This window comes from Alligator mississippiensis, chromosome 7, assembly GCF_030867095.1.
Source record: "Alligator mississippiensis isolate rAllMis1 chromosome 7, rAllMis1, whole genome shotgun sequence".
NCBI lineage: Eukaryota > Metazoa > Chordata > Crocodylia > Alligatoridae > Alligator > Alligator mississippiensis.
The window spans coordinates 2,777,414-2,795,514 of record NC_081830.1 but is presented as its reverse complement, the minus strand read 5'-3'; the positions used below and the strand labels follow the sequence as shown (position 1 = coordinate 2,795,514).

Below are 18,101 nucleotides of genomic sequence, written 5' to 3'. Positions count from 1 at the left end.
TCATTTCAAATAAACTCTTTCTCTCCCTTCCGCCAACATTTATTTCAGTTTGTATAGCTGTTTCGTACATTATCTCCCCCCTCCTCCACTCATCTCCCCATGTTTTTGTCTTCCTTTCCTGTTCTGTTTAACTTTTTTACATTTTTCACTTAATTCCATCTTTATTTCTGTCTGTTTGTATTCCTACTTTGGAAAGCAAATGTTTTCTCAGTTACACAAGTTAAAATGTATACTGTCCATAAATTGAGACTTTGTAATATCTGCAAAAAGTATCATTTCAAGCAGATAAGAGGGAAGTCACACGAAAACACTAAACCTAATGTTTCGCTCAACAAAAATCTTATGATACTCTTCAATAAAAGAGGCATCATTATAAAAGTAACTAGAAACATATGACAAGGGGATAGCTTTTATTTTACCAGTCAGTATGTACAGAAAACTATATATAGTCTCATTGCAGTGGTTTATCTGTTTATCAGTAAATTCCCAATTAGTGCACAAATGATATAGAAAACCTTCTTCCTCATTATCCACTAGTTGAAACTGAGACCCAGAACAATCTGTAAAGTTAATGACCACAGTGGGCCAGAAATGCAATCCAGGTATACAAATATGCCATCTTGTGTCCAAGTACTTAACTATACTGGGCTCCTGAGCTGTTGATATCTGAAGAATCAGCTGAGGAAGAAGTTTAAGGTATATACAGAATCATTCTTGGTAGGAAAAATGAGATACATCTCCTAGGACAGAGATCCCATGGATGACAGGATTAAATTAAACAGAACATGGAATTAAGATGTTAAAGTTTCCTTTGTTTCGTGCATCACAGCATGTTTTGTTTTGCTTTTTCCCGTAATAAAGTCCATGGAAAACACAGATGGAGGAAATAAAACATCTATAACAGAATTCATCCTCCTGGGATTTGGAAATTTCCCTGAACTGCAGATTCTTTTCTTCCTGCTGTTCCTAGTCACCTACATTGTAACAATGACTGGGAACATCCTCATCTTGTCACTGGTTGTGGCTGATCAGCGCCTTCAGACACCCATGTATTTCTTCCTGGGGAACTTGTCCTGCTTGGAGGCCTTCTACACGTCTGCTATCTTGCCCAGGATGCTGGCCAGCTTTCTAACGGAGAACAGGACTGTTTCTGTTAGGGGTTGCATTGTGCAAATGTTTTTCTTTGCTTTTTTGGCATCTACTGAATGTTGCCTTCTGGCAGCGATGTCTTATGACCGGAACATAGCAATCTGCAAACCACTCTACTATGTGGCCCTTATGAATGGAAGAATATGCTTACATCTGGCAGCTGGCTCTTGGCTTACTGGGATTCTAGCTACTACCGTCACAACATGTTGGATGTCACAACTGATCTTCTGTGGTCAAAATCAAATCGACCATTTTTTTTGTGATTACACTGCATTAATCAAACTTTCCTGCAGTGACACCAGCCTGATGATTCTTGTGACCCAGGTGTTCACAGTCATATTGATTCTACCCCCATTTCTCTTGACCCTGATGTCCTACATGTGCATCATTGCCAACATCCTGGGGATTCCCTCCACCATTGGGAGGCAAAAAGCATTTTCCACCTGTTCCTCTCACCTCATTGTTGTAATACTCTACTATGGAACTATAATCATTGTCTATCTGCTACCAGACACCAGCACACTGAGACCCTTAAACAAAGTGTTCTCTGTTTTCTACACAATCTTGACTCCTCTGATCAACCCTCTGATCTACAGTTTGAGAAACAAAGAGGTCAAGGAGGCTCTGAGGAAGGCTCTCAATCAGATTCGGACCTTCATTACAAACTGCCAAATATTTCAAACATATTTGTTATAAGATGCAATCAAATATAGGCAATAGGAGTTTCTCCCATGGTATTATGCTGCAAACCATGTCTCCTACAGGGAACACTTAGTGGTTAGACACAGAATAAGGACCCTGTTGTAGGTAGAAATCCCTATGAAGCAATGTTCCCAAACTTAGATGTTAACCTCTGTGTGCCCTCCATTCCTGCCTGAGTTGGGTGACTCAAAATGCCCAAACCAAAGATGGGGAAAATACCAGTCAGGTTACATTGAACTAAACTCCACATATCACAGCGGCTGTTATTGGGCATCTAAGAGGTTCAGTAATTGCAACCTTTGTCTCGGTGTAGAGGGCTCCCACATGGGGAACATCTATTATTTCTTACTGAAGGACTATTTATTTGAAGGCTTAAATAGGAAATGATTATTTTTGTTTGTGAACCATTTACCAATGGTAAATTTCATTGTCTTTTACTAAAGTTGTAATAGCATCGTCTTTTGGTATATTTTAGGAGTGATATTTCTACCTATCAGCCTACTTGTTTGTCTAGTTACGTTTTAAGAATAAATGTGGTAGATTTTTGGGACTCTCCTAATCAGTAACAAAGGACTATAAGGAATTTCTTGAGCTACTGAGTCCAGTCCTTTGCTATTCCAGAAAACTGCATTGCATAAATCCCCTTATAACCATATTGAATTCCACCCTAACATTAAGTAGGTTTTCTTCCCATAAACTACACCTCATTGCTCAAGAGTTGATCTACAGTGTCTGCAAGAGCTCCATCTGTTAATAAATATTAGACCTGATATTAAGTCGTTTCTTTCTTAAACTTTTTTCTTCCTTACCCTTGGGGTTTTTTTGTTTGTTTTTTTAAGATATGTGGAGGATGTTTTAAGGTTACAGATCTGCTGGTTAAAATTAAATGAAAAGACATATAATGAAAATGTTTGTATTATTTGAAAATCATGACACCAACAAGAATATTGCCACCAGGTTGTCAGAGTGGGTGGCATTCCCAGGCGCTTCTGGCCACTCCACTCAGCAGTACTCCCTCCAGGCTTTAAGTGCACTGTGAGAAGGTACCATCCACTGAAAAACTGAGCTTCCAACATAAGGTGTGGAAGTGCCTGCCCCCACCATATGCCTACTTTCTGGTGGCAGAAAAAGCTGTATTTTACTTAAGACAGGTGGCTTAACTATGCTGCCAGGAATGAGGGGTCTGCTGGCACTGAGAAGCTCGGAGTGTAAACACCCACATATTTTCCTGGCAGAACTTCAGTTCTGCTGGCAAACTGTACTGTAGGCTACACCTCAGCTCTATGCCCAATACTCAGCGTGTCAATGGGAACAAAGCACCTTGTGTTGCATAGCCCTCTCCAATTTGCACCTGCTTCAGGCTAACGAGCTCCTTTCTCATGGTCTCTGAGTGCTGCTCTGGAAAGGTTCTGGGATCTGTGTTTTGGGAGATCCTCTGGGCTATCCAACTGTTGCTTTTGCCAACATACTCCAGCTAAAGTATGTGCCTGAGGGTGAGTTGCTCTTCACTGTGTTTTTTCTTTTTCCCTTCAGTTAGATCCTTAGGATTTGACCCAGCAGTGCTAACACATTCTCTTCTAACCGAGGACGTCTGCACAAGACACTTACTGTGCATTAGCCTAATAACACTGTGCAGTAGGGCTGTGCTAAATTCACTGACAGTTTTTTTCGATGCTGTTTCGACCCGTTTCGAAGTCGAAACAGCAAAATTGAAATGGAACAGATATAGTTGAAACAGCCTCGAAACAAAACGAGGCAAGTCAAAACGTTTTGCCGTTTCGACGCTCTTTCGACATTTCATCCATAGGCTATAATGGGGAAGGTTGAAACAGCCTATAACTTTGTCATTTCTGGCCTGATTTGGATGACACTTGCAGGAATGGTAGCCTCTTCTGAAGGCATGCAGCCTGCCATGTTTCAAGGAGATAGATGCAGGGAAACTGCACCCCAGTATCTTGAAAGCAAAACTCATGTCAGGTGTACATGTTATCCTAGCTAGCTCCTGCGTATTGAGCTGGTCCCTGAGTGAATCATGATTGATTATGTAACACAGTAGCTAGATATGATAACAAGTTAATGAGCAAGGATTAACACCTAGAAACCACAGAGCCAGGAACTGCTTGTGCCCCAAGGCAGACACAGTCAGCTGCACAAGCACCCATGACACAAGTTTTGCCTGTCAGCAGCTAGAGGTGCAGGGCCCTAGAACCCAGAAGCCCCTGCGCCTATCTCCTCAACAGCTGGCAGGCCTCATGTCCTCAGCAGGGGCTAGCAAGCTTGCAGCTTCTACCCTGCTGCGCCTTAACACACACAGTGTCACCCATGTCATGAGTTTTGCTTGTCCCCATAGAGCAAAAGCCCCAGTTTTTCTTTTTTTTTAATTTTAAAATGCATTCCCCAACCATTTCTGACTTTTCTCTCCCTCTCTATTCCCTATAGATAAGTATAAGTGAACTCAAACTTAGGATAAGCTTTGAACATTTTTATTTTGCTAGCAAGTTTTTGGTTTTGGATAGCCACTGTTTTATATTGTATAAATATTATGTTTGTATTAATTTTTACTGATGTATATTGTATTATTATCATTTTCATATTGATTTTTATTGTTTCATATGGATATTGTATGGTTTAGGCCTGTGTTTGTAAGTGAACCAAAGTCATGTCAAGTTTCCATTGTATATGTCAAGCCTCCATCTTCTGTCCTCTGCCTGGGCATCCCATGTTGCAATAATATGATTCATTGTACTTCTCCCATGTAAATTGGTTCCCCGATGAATAAGAATGATTGAAATACAATGGTAGCAGGCCTCTACTGAATGGCCTGTAACGACCAGGCCATAACCTCGCATTGATTCACCCAGGAACCACAGAGCTCACCTAGGAACAGAGACAAAACCAGCATTTGAAAAACAAAAGACCCTGCAGAACCAGCAACTCTCTCATTGTACTCCACCATTACAGACACCTGAAACTGCACGTCCCTGCATGGAGCGCACATGCTCAGTACATCAGGAGCTGACCCTTGCCTGGGCATGCCTCCTGTCACTAGGGTCACACACGGTCTGCCCCTATAAAAAGGGGCAGTGAAAACAGACCCAGTGGGAACGCCATTTCCATCCAGACCAGACCAGCTTCACGTCACTTATCCACCCCAGAGGTCCTGCTGATGACCCCCTCTGGACAACACCGAGCTGAAGAAGTCCCGACTGGCCATCGAGGATCACCTTCCAGCCTGGGATATGGCATCCTGGGATATGGCATCCCTTCCATATGTGTTATCTTTGGATTGAATGCAGTTTCCAGTTGGGCTGAGGAAAATTATTTGGTTTAGATCCAAGGGTAGGTCTAAGATTTTGAAAAAAAAAGGAGTGCTGGTGATGTGATATTTTTCTCCACTTAGAAAGGAACTAGAAACTTTACCGATATGCCCAGGGCCTGGGGCTGTATGATTCTGTTTAAGATCCAAGCAAAAACAAATATAACTGAGCTGGAGAGGTTGGGAGGGGGTGGGGTCTGACTGTCAGCTGCAGAGTGGGGCAGACAAGTGGCACCAGAGAAGTACAGCTTTTATCCCCCAGCCTGGCCATGGACAGATCTGCTCCCTGCACCCCAGCCCTAAGACATGTGTCCCACAGTCACTCCACTGTGGCCGTAAAGTGCCCCTCTCAATGGCCCCTGGCTCTACTCTGCTCTCTTTTATCTCACATATCCCCCGTGTTCAGCACAACCCTTTTGTGCCACAAGCCCCATCAGACCCCACCACCACCATGGAGTCCTATTCTGCCCCCTCATTTGTTCCCATGAACCCACTGCACCCCACAAAGACCCATCCCCCTCATGTCCCAGCCCTCTTGACCCCTCACTGTCCCCTTCATGCCCCAATGAGCCCCACCCCCCAAAAAAATCCTAATGCAGTCTCTCATACCCCCTGGACTCTCCTTGATCATAATCCCTCTGCCTCCCAAACTTTCTCAGACCCTATTTCAGCATTGTGGCCCCCACCACACCACTTATCCCCAAACCTCATCTACCCCTCACATTCTTTCACCCCCATAAGCCAACTCCTTCTTCCAGGCACATCTACTGCATAATCTCCCTTCTTCTAAAATCCCTTTGATCATCCTTATCCATCCTCACCACCTCCAGCAGCCCTCTCCCCTCAGAACCCCTCCCAAAAACTTCCTCTTGTCCCTTAGCCCCTAACCATGGGGCAAATTGGGGAAGGGCTGCAACTGCCCCTTCCTGCTCCCCACTGCCCCCATCTCCACCACATGCCCTTAGCTAGCCTCTACTTCCTTCCACTCTTACCATACAGAAACAAACCATCTGGGTTGGGGGAGGGCTCCCTTTAGCCACTGGCAGCACCTTGACCCAGGGAAACCAACCCCTTAGGTGTGCTCAAGCCTGGCTTGCCAAGCTGGTTGCCTTTGTCATCTGCCTCAATGAATGACCTTGGAAGGGGTCACTGCAGTAACTTATATCTTTGCCTTGCTTTTACAATGCCCACCTTTGCTTTTATGAATTAGGCAGTGTTAGAGTGATGTAATTGTGATAGTCCAGGCACTGAACAAGAGGTAAAAATGTTGTTGGGTGATATCTTTTATCAAATGCATGATCGGATGAAAAATGCCAAGCACTTAAAAGCTTGCCTAACTCTATCCCAACAATGCAGTTGTTGCAGTTAATGATATCACCCTAAGACATTCTTGCCTCTTGCATTTATGAATGTGGACAGGTTTTCTTTCTAGTTTGCCTGTAGAGTAGCAGTGCTGTGTTTCAGCTAGCAGGGGGAGCTTTAGCTCCATTTGTGTAGATATTCAGGCCATCCTTACAGCCAGGATTACAAATCCAGGATTGATATCCATCACTGCTGCCCTGGCATGCCTGTTTTGTTTCCCAGTTCAGGAATAGAGGGAAATTTGAATTTTCTTTTTTTACAAGTAAAACTCTTGCCATGATGATTCCTGTTCCCCACAATTTTACACAGTTTGGATTTTGTCTCAAACACCTCCCAGGACCAACTTGCTGGGATCTTTCTTATCTCACTGTCACCATCTGTGTCTGCCTATGCTGCCCTCCCACTCCACGGCTGAAACCATTTTTCTCACCCGCCCCAGACTGAGACCCTAAAAATGCCCCGTCCCCCTCCCCCTTCCCCCCCAAATTATCTCAAATACTTTCTCAGGGGAAAATATAGGTCATGTTTCATGGAATCTGTGTCCAGCCATGACTAGTCCAAGGATCCATGCTCTGTCCTGATGAGGAAGGTGAAAAGTCCATTGTGGTCCTTTTCAATCTGATTTGCAGGGAAATTTCTATCAAACATGCTGCTGGGAAGATTGCAATCTGGAAGTATTCAGAGGGCCCTACCCGCAAGAAAGATAGGAGGAGGGAGCTTGGGTGAGCGTGGAAAATCTCTGCAACCGGGGAAAAGGTTTGCTTTCAAAGCCCAGAGGCAGGCACTGTTTACTTTCATTAACCTGTGGGAAGGTGCTGGGTTTTTGTTTTTTTTTTCCTTTGTGGTGGGTTGTGACCCAGGAGTAAATTGCCACACTGGTGATGATTGAGTGGCAGATATGGTGGATGAGTCTGGACTATTAAACTCTGTGGATGAATTTACCAACGGAGCTTCAGTTAATGGGTTACTAGCCTGGGCTGCAGCCTGATGTTGAACTGGTTGTTGCTGATGTGGGAGTCCCAGGAGAGCAGGGTTCGAACAAAGGTCAAGGATATCCTCTGCTGGCTCCGACAGTGGGGGCACCCCAGGCAATGCTGGATACAGCGGGGCGGTGGCCGGCATGTAATTTGTGGGAGCAGCCAATTTCTCCCGAACAGCTTTTAACTGCTGTTTTAATTTTTCTTGAGAGTCTTTTGGATTTTTAGTTTGAGATTCTGTCTGCCTTTTGGACATCTCATCATACCAATAAAAGAACGTGTCCCACTGGTTTCATGGGTAGGGCTAGGATTCAGAGAGACCTCGACAAATTGGAGGACTGAGCCAAAAGGAATCTCATGAGGTTCAACAAGAAAAAGTGCAAAGTCCTGCACTTAGGATGGAAGAATCCCATGTACCACTACAGGCTGGGAGCTGATTGGTTAAGCAGCAGCAATGCAGAAAAGAACCTGGGCATTACAGTGGACAATAAGCTGGATATGAGTCAACAGGGTGGCCTTGTTGTCAAGAAAACTAACAGCATGCTGGGCTGCATTAGTAGAAGCATTGCCAGTGGATCAAGGGAAGTAATTATTCTGCTCTATTCTGCACTGGTGAGGCCAAATATTTCTACAATTCTATGATCCTCTGCCACAGAAGCAAACACTCATAGAGCTTGTGAGTACACTTGTTCTGGAATGAGGGATTCCAGCATGATAAAAGTATGTGTGTTATTATGTAGCCTGAAGACACTTATTAACAAAAGAGAGTGATATCCGCTTGCCTGTATCTTTGCAGAAGGTGAGGAGTGCTAGGAACTTACTGAACTAACAAATAAAAAAATAGCCAAGGCATTCTGCTTTATTGCATGAATCATACAAATAATAACTGGCTCTACTTTCAAGTGGGTTTGGGTTTTTTGATGAATGTTTGGATAGATTTTTTTTCTTCCCAGAATCAATATTGCCTTTGAAATCTTCATTTTAGCTATAAAGATGGTGCAGATGCAAAGTGTAGCTGCCCTTTCTGAAAAGCTTTCTACGAAATGACTGCAAATGCATGTTGAGACCATGACAGAACATATCCCCCAGTCCACCTCCCACGACACAAGACTGCTTCAGATCAAAAGAAAAATAACAGCCTGCGAGAATCTGATTTTGAAAAGACACTGGGGACATATAACAGAAATGTTTCTTTTTTCATACTTTATGGGAAGTAATGTAAACTATGGTGAAAGATGATTCTGATCTAACAATACATAAAAATAATAAACTCTTTCCCAGTAAATCTCTGATCAAAAACTGAGGAGGAGACTCCAATGTGTAAATAAGTATATAATATGAACTTTTCATTTTTCTGCAAGGAGTCAGGAAAGATTTCACCAAACAGGAAACAGATGTGAGGAACAAATGCTCAGTTCAACTAATGGAATGTGATCTAGGAAAAATAAAAAATTGGTTGCAGACTTTAGAAACAATAAATGTTTTCAGAAGATAATAAGATAACTATAGAAGATGAGTGTATGTGTCAAAAATCATATCCCACTTGTACAAGTTATGCAGCTACTTAAAGACCTAAAGCTTCCACCTGGTCTGGAATGAGGGTACAGTACTAAAGTACTAAAGATGGTAGCAGTACTTCTCTTATCATATCACCTTGCAAACTTAGAAATGAAAGAGAGAACAGCATTTCCTCAGACATAAGATAAAGACTACCACGATATGGACCTATTGAAGGAAATACACATCAGCATGACATTTTTTTTTATTTTGCCTATGGGTCATTTTATGTCAAATAACACCACAAATCTTGATACCTTCTTCTTCTACAGAAATGCACGGATGATCTTTTGCCAAAAAAACAGTTACCATAGATCCTTATATTTTATCTTCAGTGATGGTACATATCTTTGAGAACTGCTGACAAAAATAATTGTCATATCTGAAAAACAAGATTTCAAGCAACGAGGGGAAATACATGCTGATAAAGAAAGTTTTATATTCATCTCCAACGACAACAGAAAATCGTAATTCAAAAAGTATGCAGCATCAGAATCTGACTCTCCTGAAGTTGCGAGGGACTCATAACATGCTTTCCTCATTGGGAGGAAAGTAGAATATAATTTATTGCCTGCCTTCATGCAACAAAAAAGAATAACAACCTCTCCTGGTAGAACTGTTAGGGAAATTTGCAGAGTGACTCCAGTGTATAAAGAAATGTCATATATCTGGACTTCCCCTCCTACTGTGACAGAAAAAAAAATCACCTGCCAAAGAGAAATGGTCTGTCAAATCTATTTGCTTAATATTAGAAATGGACAAGTATTTGATCTAGGGTTAGAAAAATCTTGTCACAAACTTTGGAGATGTAATAGACTTCACAAGTAAGAAGACAGCACATACCTGAAAAAAAACTAGCATCTAATCTTGTACAAACCATTGAAATAGCTAATGACTCCACTGTTTCTGGAAAGGAAAACACTGTAAAGCTTATGGTAAAGGTAGCTGCCTTATTATACAAACTTCATACAGTTCTTAAGCAGCTTCAAAACAAGAAGCGAGAGTGTGGGAGCTGCTGCCTTTACTTCTTGAAGGAGACAAGTGATATGAATATATTAGGAAAGAGAAAAAAAAGCACCCATCTGCATGTCAAGGCTTTCCACCATATTGATTGATTGGTTCTTCTATAGAAATGGTTAGATGAACTTTCTGTGGTAAAAAAAGAAATTATATTTGACACCTACATTTCACTTATAATGATAGTTTATATTCCAACTAAGATTTTGACAACGGTAATTTTCCTTTCTGAAGAGAAACGGGACTTTGAGAAACAAGTCCATCTGATGTTGAGTTTCTGACAAAATATCTCCAAATCTACCTCCAAATATAAGAGATAATTATAGTTACAAAGACAGGTATCCTCAGCCTGTGACCCTGCTAGATCACTTAAGAGATCTGGAGACATACAACACAATGGTTTGTTTATATTATACATCATGGAAAACTATGCAAATCATGGCACATTGTTTGTTTCTGATCTAACAACTCAGACTAAGACCCTAGTTTTTCCTGGTAAATTTTTTACTTAAAAATATGAAGAGATTTCAGTGCATAACAAATGAAGCCATGCAAAATCCTTATGTTACTGTGAGAAAAAAAGAGAAAGATTTCATTAAAAAGGAACACATATTTAATCCTGTTAAGAGACTGGAATATGAACTTGGAAAAAAACCCCTACCTGATCACATATGTTATAGATACTACTTCAAAGTGTCTTTGAGACTAATATGACCATGGAAGAGCACATATCTGAAAAAATGCATGTCCAAGCAGCTAACCATAACTCTACCCCATTCTTCAGTGAGGGAGATCAAGTAGTGCATATAGTAAGGACACATAGCATTCGGTTTCATGGTAGAACTGCAGATACTGATCAGATCACAGGACCAGACTTGACTTGTCCTACTTCCATAGATATATTTAGACATCTTACTCCAAATAAAATGATAGATAGATATTTCCTTTGACTACTCCTGGATTTTATCCTCAATGATTGTACATGAACCAGGAAAAATACTCACAATATTCACAACACAATCATCCTTCCTGAAGAAGGGGGTCAGGAGGGTCAGGAGCGGAGGGAGCAGGGCGCACATGTGCCCCACGCACACGTGTGCCCCCTTACCTCGGCAGTGGAGGCAGCAGGCAGGATCGACAGTGGCAGAGGCAGCGGAGGGGACAGCAGCAGCTGATCCCCCTAAGGTAAGTGGGGCAGAGGGTGCAGCGCAGATGAGGTGGATACGAAGGGGAAGCCCTTCGGACCCCTCTTAGTTCGCCCGACAGGGAGCCACGCTCCCGAGACACGCGCGAGCAGCATGTGCAAACAGTGTGTGCAAACAGGCGTGCTTTGTAAGGGCGTGCTGGTGTTTGCACCAGTGTTTGTGTAAGGCAGGCACTCAGTAGCAGCCCAGAAGGGCACTGGGCTCTTCTGAGGCCTCCACCCAGACAGAGCTCACGGTAGGGTCAACAGCCCCTTGCCCTCCTGTCTGTGGGTGAGGCTCGGTGGGGTCCTGGTGGATGGTGGGAGGGGTAGGGCCTGGTGGTTCCCTTGCCTGTCCTTCCTGTGCCCGAATTAGGGCTCTGGAGGGGCAGCTGAGGGAGCTCCAGGCTGAGGTGAGCAGGCTGAGGGGAATCAGGGTTGCAGAGGATGAAATCAACTCCTATTTCTGTTCACTGCAGACCCAGTTGTCCACTGTACAGCCCCCCCAGGAGACGCGTCCAACACAGGAGTGGCAGAAGGTGTCCATCAGATCCACAGCTGCTCGGGCTACAGTGGTGGAGGCTCCCCAGTTACAACAGTTACAAGAAATAATGGCCACAAGCTAGCAGAGAGCTGATTTAGATTGGACATTAGGAAGAACTTCTTCACAGTTCGAGTGGCCAAGGTCTGGAACGGGCTCCCAAGGGAGGTGGTGCTCTCCCCTACCCTGGGGGTCTTCAAGAGGAGGTTGGATATGCATTCAGCTGGGGTCATCTAGACCCAGCACTCTTTCCTGCCTATGCAGGGGGTCAGACTCGATGATCTATTGAGGTCCCTTCTGACCCTAACATCTATGAATCTATGGTGTTTTGGATCCACGGGACTCTAAAGCCCCTCTTAAGTGCACTATTTTATCCTGATCAACTGTTCCTTCCTGTGGAAAATGCTTCACGGGATCACCCTTAGTATACCAGTTCCACTTATCCAGGTACTTGCAAGCCTCGGGAGAATAGCGTGTGTACATAAAGTACGCCGGAGTCCCCTTAGGGGGGACTGGAACTTGTTTTGACAGACCTGTTCCCATTTTCAGTCACACAGGGAGACGTAGGATAGGTTTATTTAGGATGTCCAGGCCGCTCAGTGCCTTGCCCCGCAGTTTTTCACCGCCCAGACAAAAGGCTTCTGACCCGACACCAGCTCATAAAATGGGAATGGGGGGGGAAACACAAGAGGGATCCTTTCACTCCTGCTCTCTGCAGAAGCTACTGGGACAAGGGATTTGGAAAAGACAAAATCACTCAGACACCCTGTCCACTGGGTCACAAGGTTTCAGCTGGGCCCCCTTGCTTTCGACGCTACCTTTTTGGCAGAATCAGGGCGGCTAGACCCAGCCTTAGTCTCAGACCTGGACAGTGGCTCATTTTTCTAAATACACACACACACATTCAGTCAACCAGACCTCCTCCCCCACACCGCCTTAGTTAATTAACTACAAGCCCAATGTGCTGTTGGATGAAGGTGCTTCAAACAGTTTCTCCCTGAATAAAACGTACATTACCAGACACAAAATTGGATCCTTTACCAGACAGAACATTTTAGCCGGCAGTGAGGTTCAGACTGACCTGTTTTAACAAGTTTCAGATCCGGTTACCACAGCCAAGTTGGGAGCCTACAGGCAGTCCTCCTCCGAAACCCCAATAGAGATTTTGAATTAGGTCTCTTACCTCTCAAGTTTGGCACCTCGTAGTTGGGGGAGGGGGAGGGGGCAGCCCACAGTCCTCCTTCCTCAGCACATGTTCTGGATCCGAGTCACGGCACCAGGAATTGTCGTGGAAACACACACAGCACACTTTTGGGTCAGGTCAGCAGAAGCTTTTATTCAAAAGAAACTACAGCTGTAGAGGGGACCCCAAAGTGACATGGATTTCCCAAGCACTTGGAAGGGATCCCCCCCAAGAGCAAAATCAGGAGGCTTATATACTTTTTAACAGTTGCTTACAATCACGTGATCATATAGTGAAATTAGCTAGGGAAAGCAGCTACAAACAAACATTAGCTCATTCTGCTTTGCTGTTATCAGGATGGGAACTCATGGGGGAGGCGAGGTTAATTCACAAACCTCCTTCTTGCTCCTGCAAATCAGAGTTGTACATACTTTTTGCTATCTTCAAGGTCGCGGTGAGCGAAGCAGTTGCAGAGGAGTTACAAAGAACAAACACTTTCCCTCATCTGTTCTACTGTACAGAGCCAGCAATTCCCCACAAAGCGGTTATGGCATCTGATAACTCGTTTGATCAAAGTTTAAAGCATTTATTTTTTTTCTGATTCCACACATGTGATTAGTCTTTATGTTCAAAAATCATAGTTTCCAAGCCTGAGAGCTTCACTACACCTCACTGTACCCCAAAACTTGTATGATTGCTATAAAGCATTCACTCTAAATAGACCTCTACGGTGCTCTACCTTAATAGCCTACGTTGTTAGCAAGAGCACGATGGAGGAGGAATTCTGGAGGACTCCTCATTTCAGATCACTGATTGGAAGGAGGCAGAGGAACATTGGTAGGTGGTGTGGGGTCATCACCAAATGTCATGTCACGGCAGAACAAGATGTTTTCCTTTCCCAGGCCAAGTTGATACTGCCATATGTAGATCTTCTCATTGGGCTTCAGGGTCAGGTTGACAGACTCTTCCACTTCAGTGGCTTCACTCCAGGTCTCCTGCTCTGTGTTGACGCTGCGCCCACCATATTCAGTAGAGACGGAGAATTGATACTTGGCAATGGCTTCAGTGAGGGCTCCTGACTGGTATGAAGCAGAGATGCTTATTTTCCAGTTGTGCTCCACACTGCTCATCTTCTCCTTGGTGTAGCCCACCTTCCTGGTGATCTTCTTGTTCCAGGTGATGGGTGTGTTGGAATCATTGGAGATGGTCTTGATGGCTTGCCAAGTGCCAAAACAAGAACCATGTGTAATGGCTAGTCCCCCTGGGAGAAAATTGACAACATCGGGGTGGAAGGAGTAAGTCACAGAATCTGTGTTCTTATTGAAGTTCGTGCTTCGGTAATACTGGACCCCCCATTCATCGTGGGGCTTTACAAAGTAGTAGTAGTCCTTGACGCCCCAATAATAGAGACCATTCCTACACGTAGGGTGCAAAGTATATTCAACGGCATCACCATCAGTGTTCATATTGGTGACCCTGCGGTAGACACCTTTGTTGTTGTAGATGATATAGAAGTGTGCAAAGGCTGAGAGGTAATGGTCTCCTCCACGGCAGTTGGGATGGAGATTGTACACAACGGCATCTGCATCGGTGTTCATGTTGCTGACACGCCGATAAGCTCCTCCTTTGATGATGTAGAAAAGGTCATCCTGGTGGGCAAGATAGTGCTCCCCACCCTGGCAGGAGGGGTGCAGGCTATACACATTCAGTTCATTTCCTTTATTGAAATTGCTTGACCTCATGTAGCAGCCCAGGTCAGAGCGGATGATGTAATAATAGTGATCTACACCACAGAAATCAACTCCGGGAGCTTTACTCTTCGGAAGTATTCCAGGCATGGTGAATGGCACTGAAAGATAAAACTGTTTCTTCCTATTAATGATTTCTATTACAGATGCAACACAATGCTCTCTGCCCAAAAGAGTGGGCAATCTAAATAAACAAGAGAAATAAAGACATCTTCTTCTGGCCACAGCTCAGCACGGCTCAGTAACACTTGCAGTGTGCACCAGGTCCTACTTCAGAGTAGGTCAGCAGTGGCCTTCCCTTTTGTAAGTGCCAGGACTAATTGCTCCAGAAAGCAGTATTTTATCAAGTCACTAAATTTAGTCTCTGCATTTTAGCCTGAGGTTAGATTGACCCAGTCTATTTATGGATAATTAAAGTCCCCAATTATTTATCTGTTTTCAGCTTTCACAGCCTCTCTCAACTACTTCAGCATTTCTAGCTAACTGCTGCCGTCCTGGTCTTGGGGGTTGCTATATCCCCAGATGTTTTCTACTGAAACACAGAATTTGCATTTACAGAAATACAGTACCTATCTTATCAGTACCTATCTTATCAGCTAAAACACTTTATCCTATTTGATTTGATGCAGATTTTGATGTAGAGAGCCATACTCTACAACATTGTGACCTATTCTATCATTCCTGTATAATTTTTATCCATCTCATTGATTTTCCTCTTTGCACCAGGTTTCTAAGATACTAATTATCTCAAAATGATTACTTCATGCTACGCACCCAAGTTCTCCCATCTTCTGGCATTAGTATAAAAGTCCTTATAATTATTAGTGTTATGGGGATGGCTTCTTGTGTGTGACCTTTCAATCAGGAAATGTATATGTTTACATTAGGCTTCTCTGTGTTTCACCTGAGTACTCCCACCCTGTTTCTAATTGTCATTATTTATGGCTTCACTGCTATAGGGCATACCAATCCTAAGTATGTATGTGCTGTTCCACACCTATTAGATTTCCCCTAGCAATTTAACAGCTGCTCTACCAGTGTGAACTTGGATGCAGGGATAGCAAATTCAGGCTATAGCAGAAGCGTTCAAAGCACAACCCTGTCAGATTCCAACAAATCTGTGACTCCTGCTAAATACCTTGTCAGAAGAACATGCAGAAGGAAGGATCTGAAACTGTGTGCAGGGGTAGCACCTTTGCTACTTACATGTGAATCCTACCATACCTGTAGGATGTGCTAGGGCCCGCAAACCCTTTCTGGCACTTAAATTGCTGGTGTACCATAACCAGATCTGGGGTTCTTGGGGTCAGTGAGGATGTCAGCTGATTGTCTGCATTAGCTCCCAAGAGCCCAAGGTCATGGCTTCTTGTCTCCCCACCCTGGGAACCATCTGCACAAGGAGCTCATGTGGGCTGAGGCATTCACCTCCCTGGCACTGGTGGGGAGAGTCAGAAATCTCTTGCCTCCCACAGCCTTACAACCGGTAAGAGAGGAAGCTCTTGCTGCGCTGCTGGGATGGGGCCAAGGACAGTTCCTTGGCACCTTTGCAACAGCCTTTCCACCTGAGCCAGGCAGACTGCAGCAGTCCAGGGCTGGGACCTGTCCTGACATGGACACTCTCAGTCCTGGCATGTGGGGAAGGGGGGTCAGTACCCAGGTCATCATTATTTTTATATCTGCCAGCACCCTCAGTGCCGTGTCTTTTCATCCTATTCCTCTCTCAAGTAACTCACTTGATGCTGCGGGGTCACAGCCAAAGTCTTAGCTCCCTTTGGGTAAATCTACAGTGACCCCCGCCCCTGCCAATTGCTTTTCCTCCTTAACCTGGATTTGAGCTTACCCAAGTCCTGCTCCTGGGTTTCCTCTCAGAGATGAATCCTCCCTCCTGCAAGGATAAGAGCTGTAGATTTTCCTCCCCACACCCCTTTTTATAGATCTGGTGGACGGGGTGACAACCCATGGGCTCCTGCAGGTTGCAACACAACCGGGTTGCAATGTAGGTTGAAACAACATGCAGAAGGAGGAAGTGGATGTGATGCCAGGAGGTTCCAAGGACTTGGAGAATTTCACAACTGTTCTGAGCATGCACAGTATCAATCCCCCACAACCTACATGGCTTGGGCCATAGGTTATATCTCTGGGTCTTTTTATTAACTTTTGGAAGCAACCTGGAATCACACCTCACTCTGAGGCAAGGCTATGAAAGACAGGATGGGTCTATGGGACATGTGGAGAGCAGGGCCCCAGTCAGATGAAAAGCAGGAGAATGAATGGAAGGTCTGGGACAGAAAGACTACGCTTCTGGGACAAGGGGCTCATCAAGGCAGGGGCTACATGGACAGTTAGTTTAAGCTGATGTGGCCATCACTTTGTCCTTATCTATTGCTGCCTTCTTCCTCAGGGTAGTGAAACAGGACCGTATGGCCGTTAGACACCCACTTTGGTTGCATAAGGCATTTCACCAGAGACACAAAACAGGCAAAGTGCCAGGAGAGAAAGAGTGTGACTGAGAGAGAATAGCTGTCACCCACAGGTCCCTTCTCCTGCTGCCCATCCACACTCCCTCACCTGACCTCAGAGCTGCGGGTCTTTTGAGTGACATGTCTCACCAAGCTCACCGGAGCAGCACAATCGTTTATCCCTGCAGCCTGGTGGGAGGGGATCCCACAGACCCATGCAATTTCAGGGGCAAGGCTAAGTCATTCAAGTGCCTTGTCCACCCCCTTGTATGAGTGGAGAATTTTTGCCCTGAACCTCTTCATTTCAGTTTTCCTTAATGAGTGTGGGTGCTTGGGAATGGGTACTTGGAAAGTTGGATAGACAGAACAGTGCCAGTTGTTTGAAGCTGAGCATCTTTGTCAGAACAAATTGGCCTCATGGAAAGTCTCTCTCAGCCTGAAGCAGGGATGGGGGAGGTATTTCTGGCTAGAGAGCACAACCTGTGCCAGAAACACCAGTACCTCAGGGATGGAGACCCCCCTCCAGCCATAAGGAGAACTCTTGCTCAGGTCCAGGCTTTTAGCTGAAGCTGGATGGCCCGCCCTGACCTTTGCAAGACAGTCCTAGACGTTGGACCTATTTCTCCAAAGAGATGTAGAAATCAGTGTTCTGCCCTAAGTTTTGAAAGCTAAACCAATCCTTTCTAAGTTTTTCACCAGGACAGACCATCTCCACTAGTGGTTTATGTGCCATCAGGGGAAGGCAAGGCAACCCCCCCCCCCCCCCCCCCCCGCCCTACATTAGACAGCATCAGGCCTAGACACTAGTCTTCTCCATGGAGGTACTCCACCACTTTCCACGTTGCTGAGGACACACTAGTGAGCAGAGGCTGATGAAAGCAATACCTGAAACAGCTGAGGGATTGTT

General features: G+C 44.5%; 2 protein-coding genes across 3 annotated transcripts; one reads left to right on the top strand and one right to left on the bottom strand.

Annotated features, from left to right (window-relative positions):
• The first annotated feature begins 864 nt into the window (after nt 1–864).
• On the top strand, nt 865–1,845 carry LOC132251490 (olfactory receptor 10A7-like). The gene has a single exon (XM_059731321.1). It carries the CDS (start codon nt 865–867, stop codon nt 1,843–1,845), a length of 981 nt encoding a protein of 326 aa, XP_059587304.1.
• An 11,328-nt stretch (nt 1,846–13,173) lies between these two features.
• On the bottom strand, nt 13,174–16,673 carry LOC132251591 (uncharacterized). 2 transcript variants are annotated; one of them, XM_059731506.1, is made up of 2 exons: nt 16,576–16,673; nt 13,174–14,836 (listed from the first exon to the last, which is right to left on the bottom strand). In XM_059731506.1, exon 2 carries the CDS (start codon nt 14,823–14,825, stop codon nt 13,794–13,796), a length of 1,032 nt encoding a protein of 343 aa, XP_059587489.1. In that variant the 5' UTR covers nt 14,826–14,836; nt 16,576–16,673; the 3' UTR covers nt 13,174–13,793. The 2 variants fall into 2 exon arrangements, with proteins under 2 accessions (XP_059587489.1, XP_059587487.1); XM_059731504.1 differs by having other exon boundaries at nt 13,175–14,849; nt 16,576–16,672.
• Between the last annotated feature and the right edge of the window lie 1,428 nt (nt 16,674–18,101).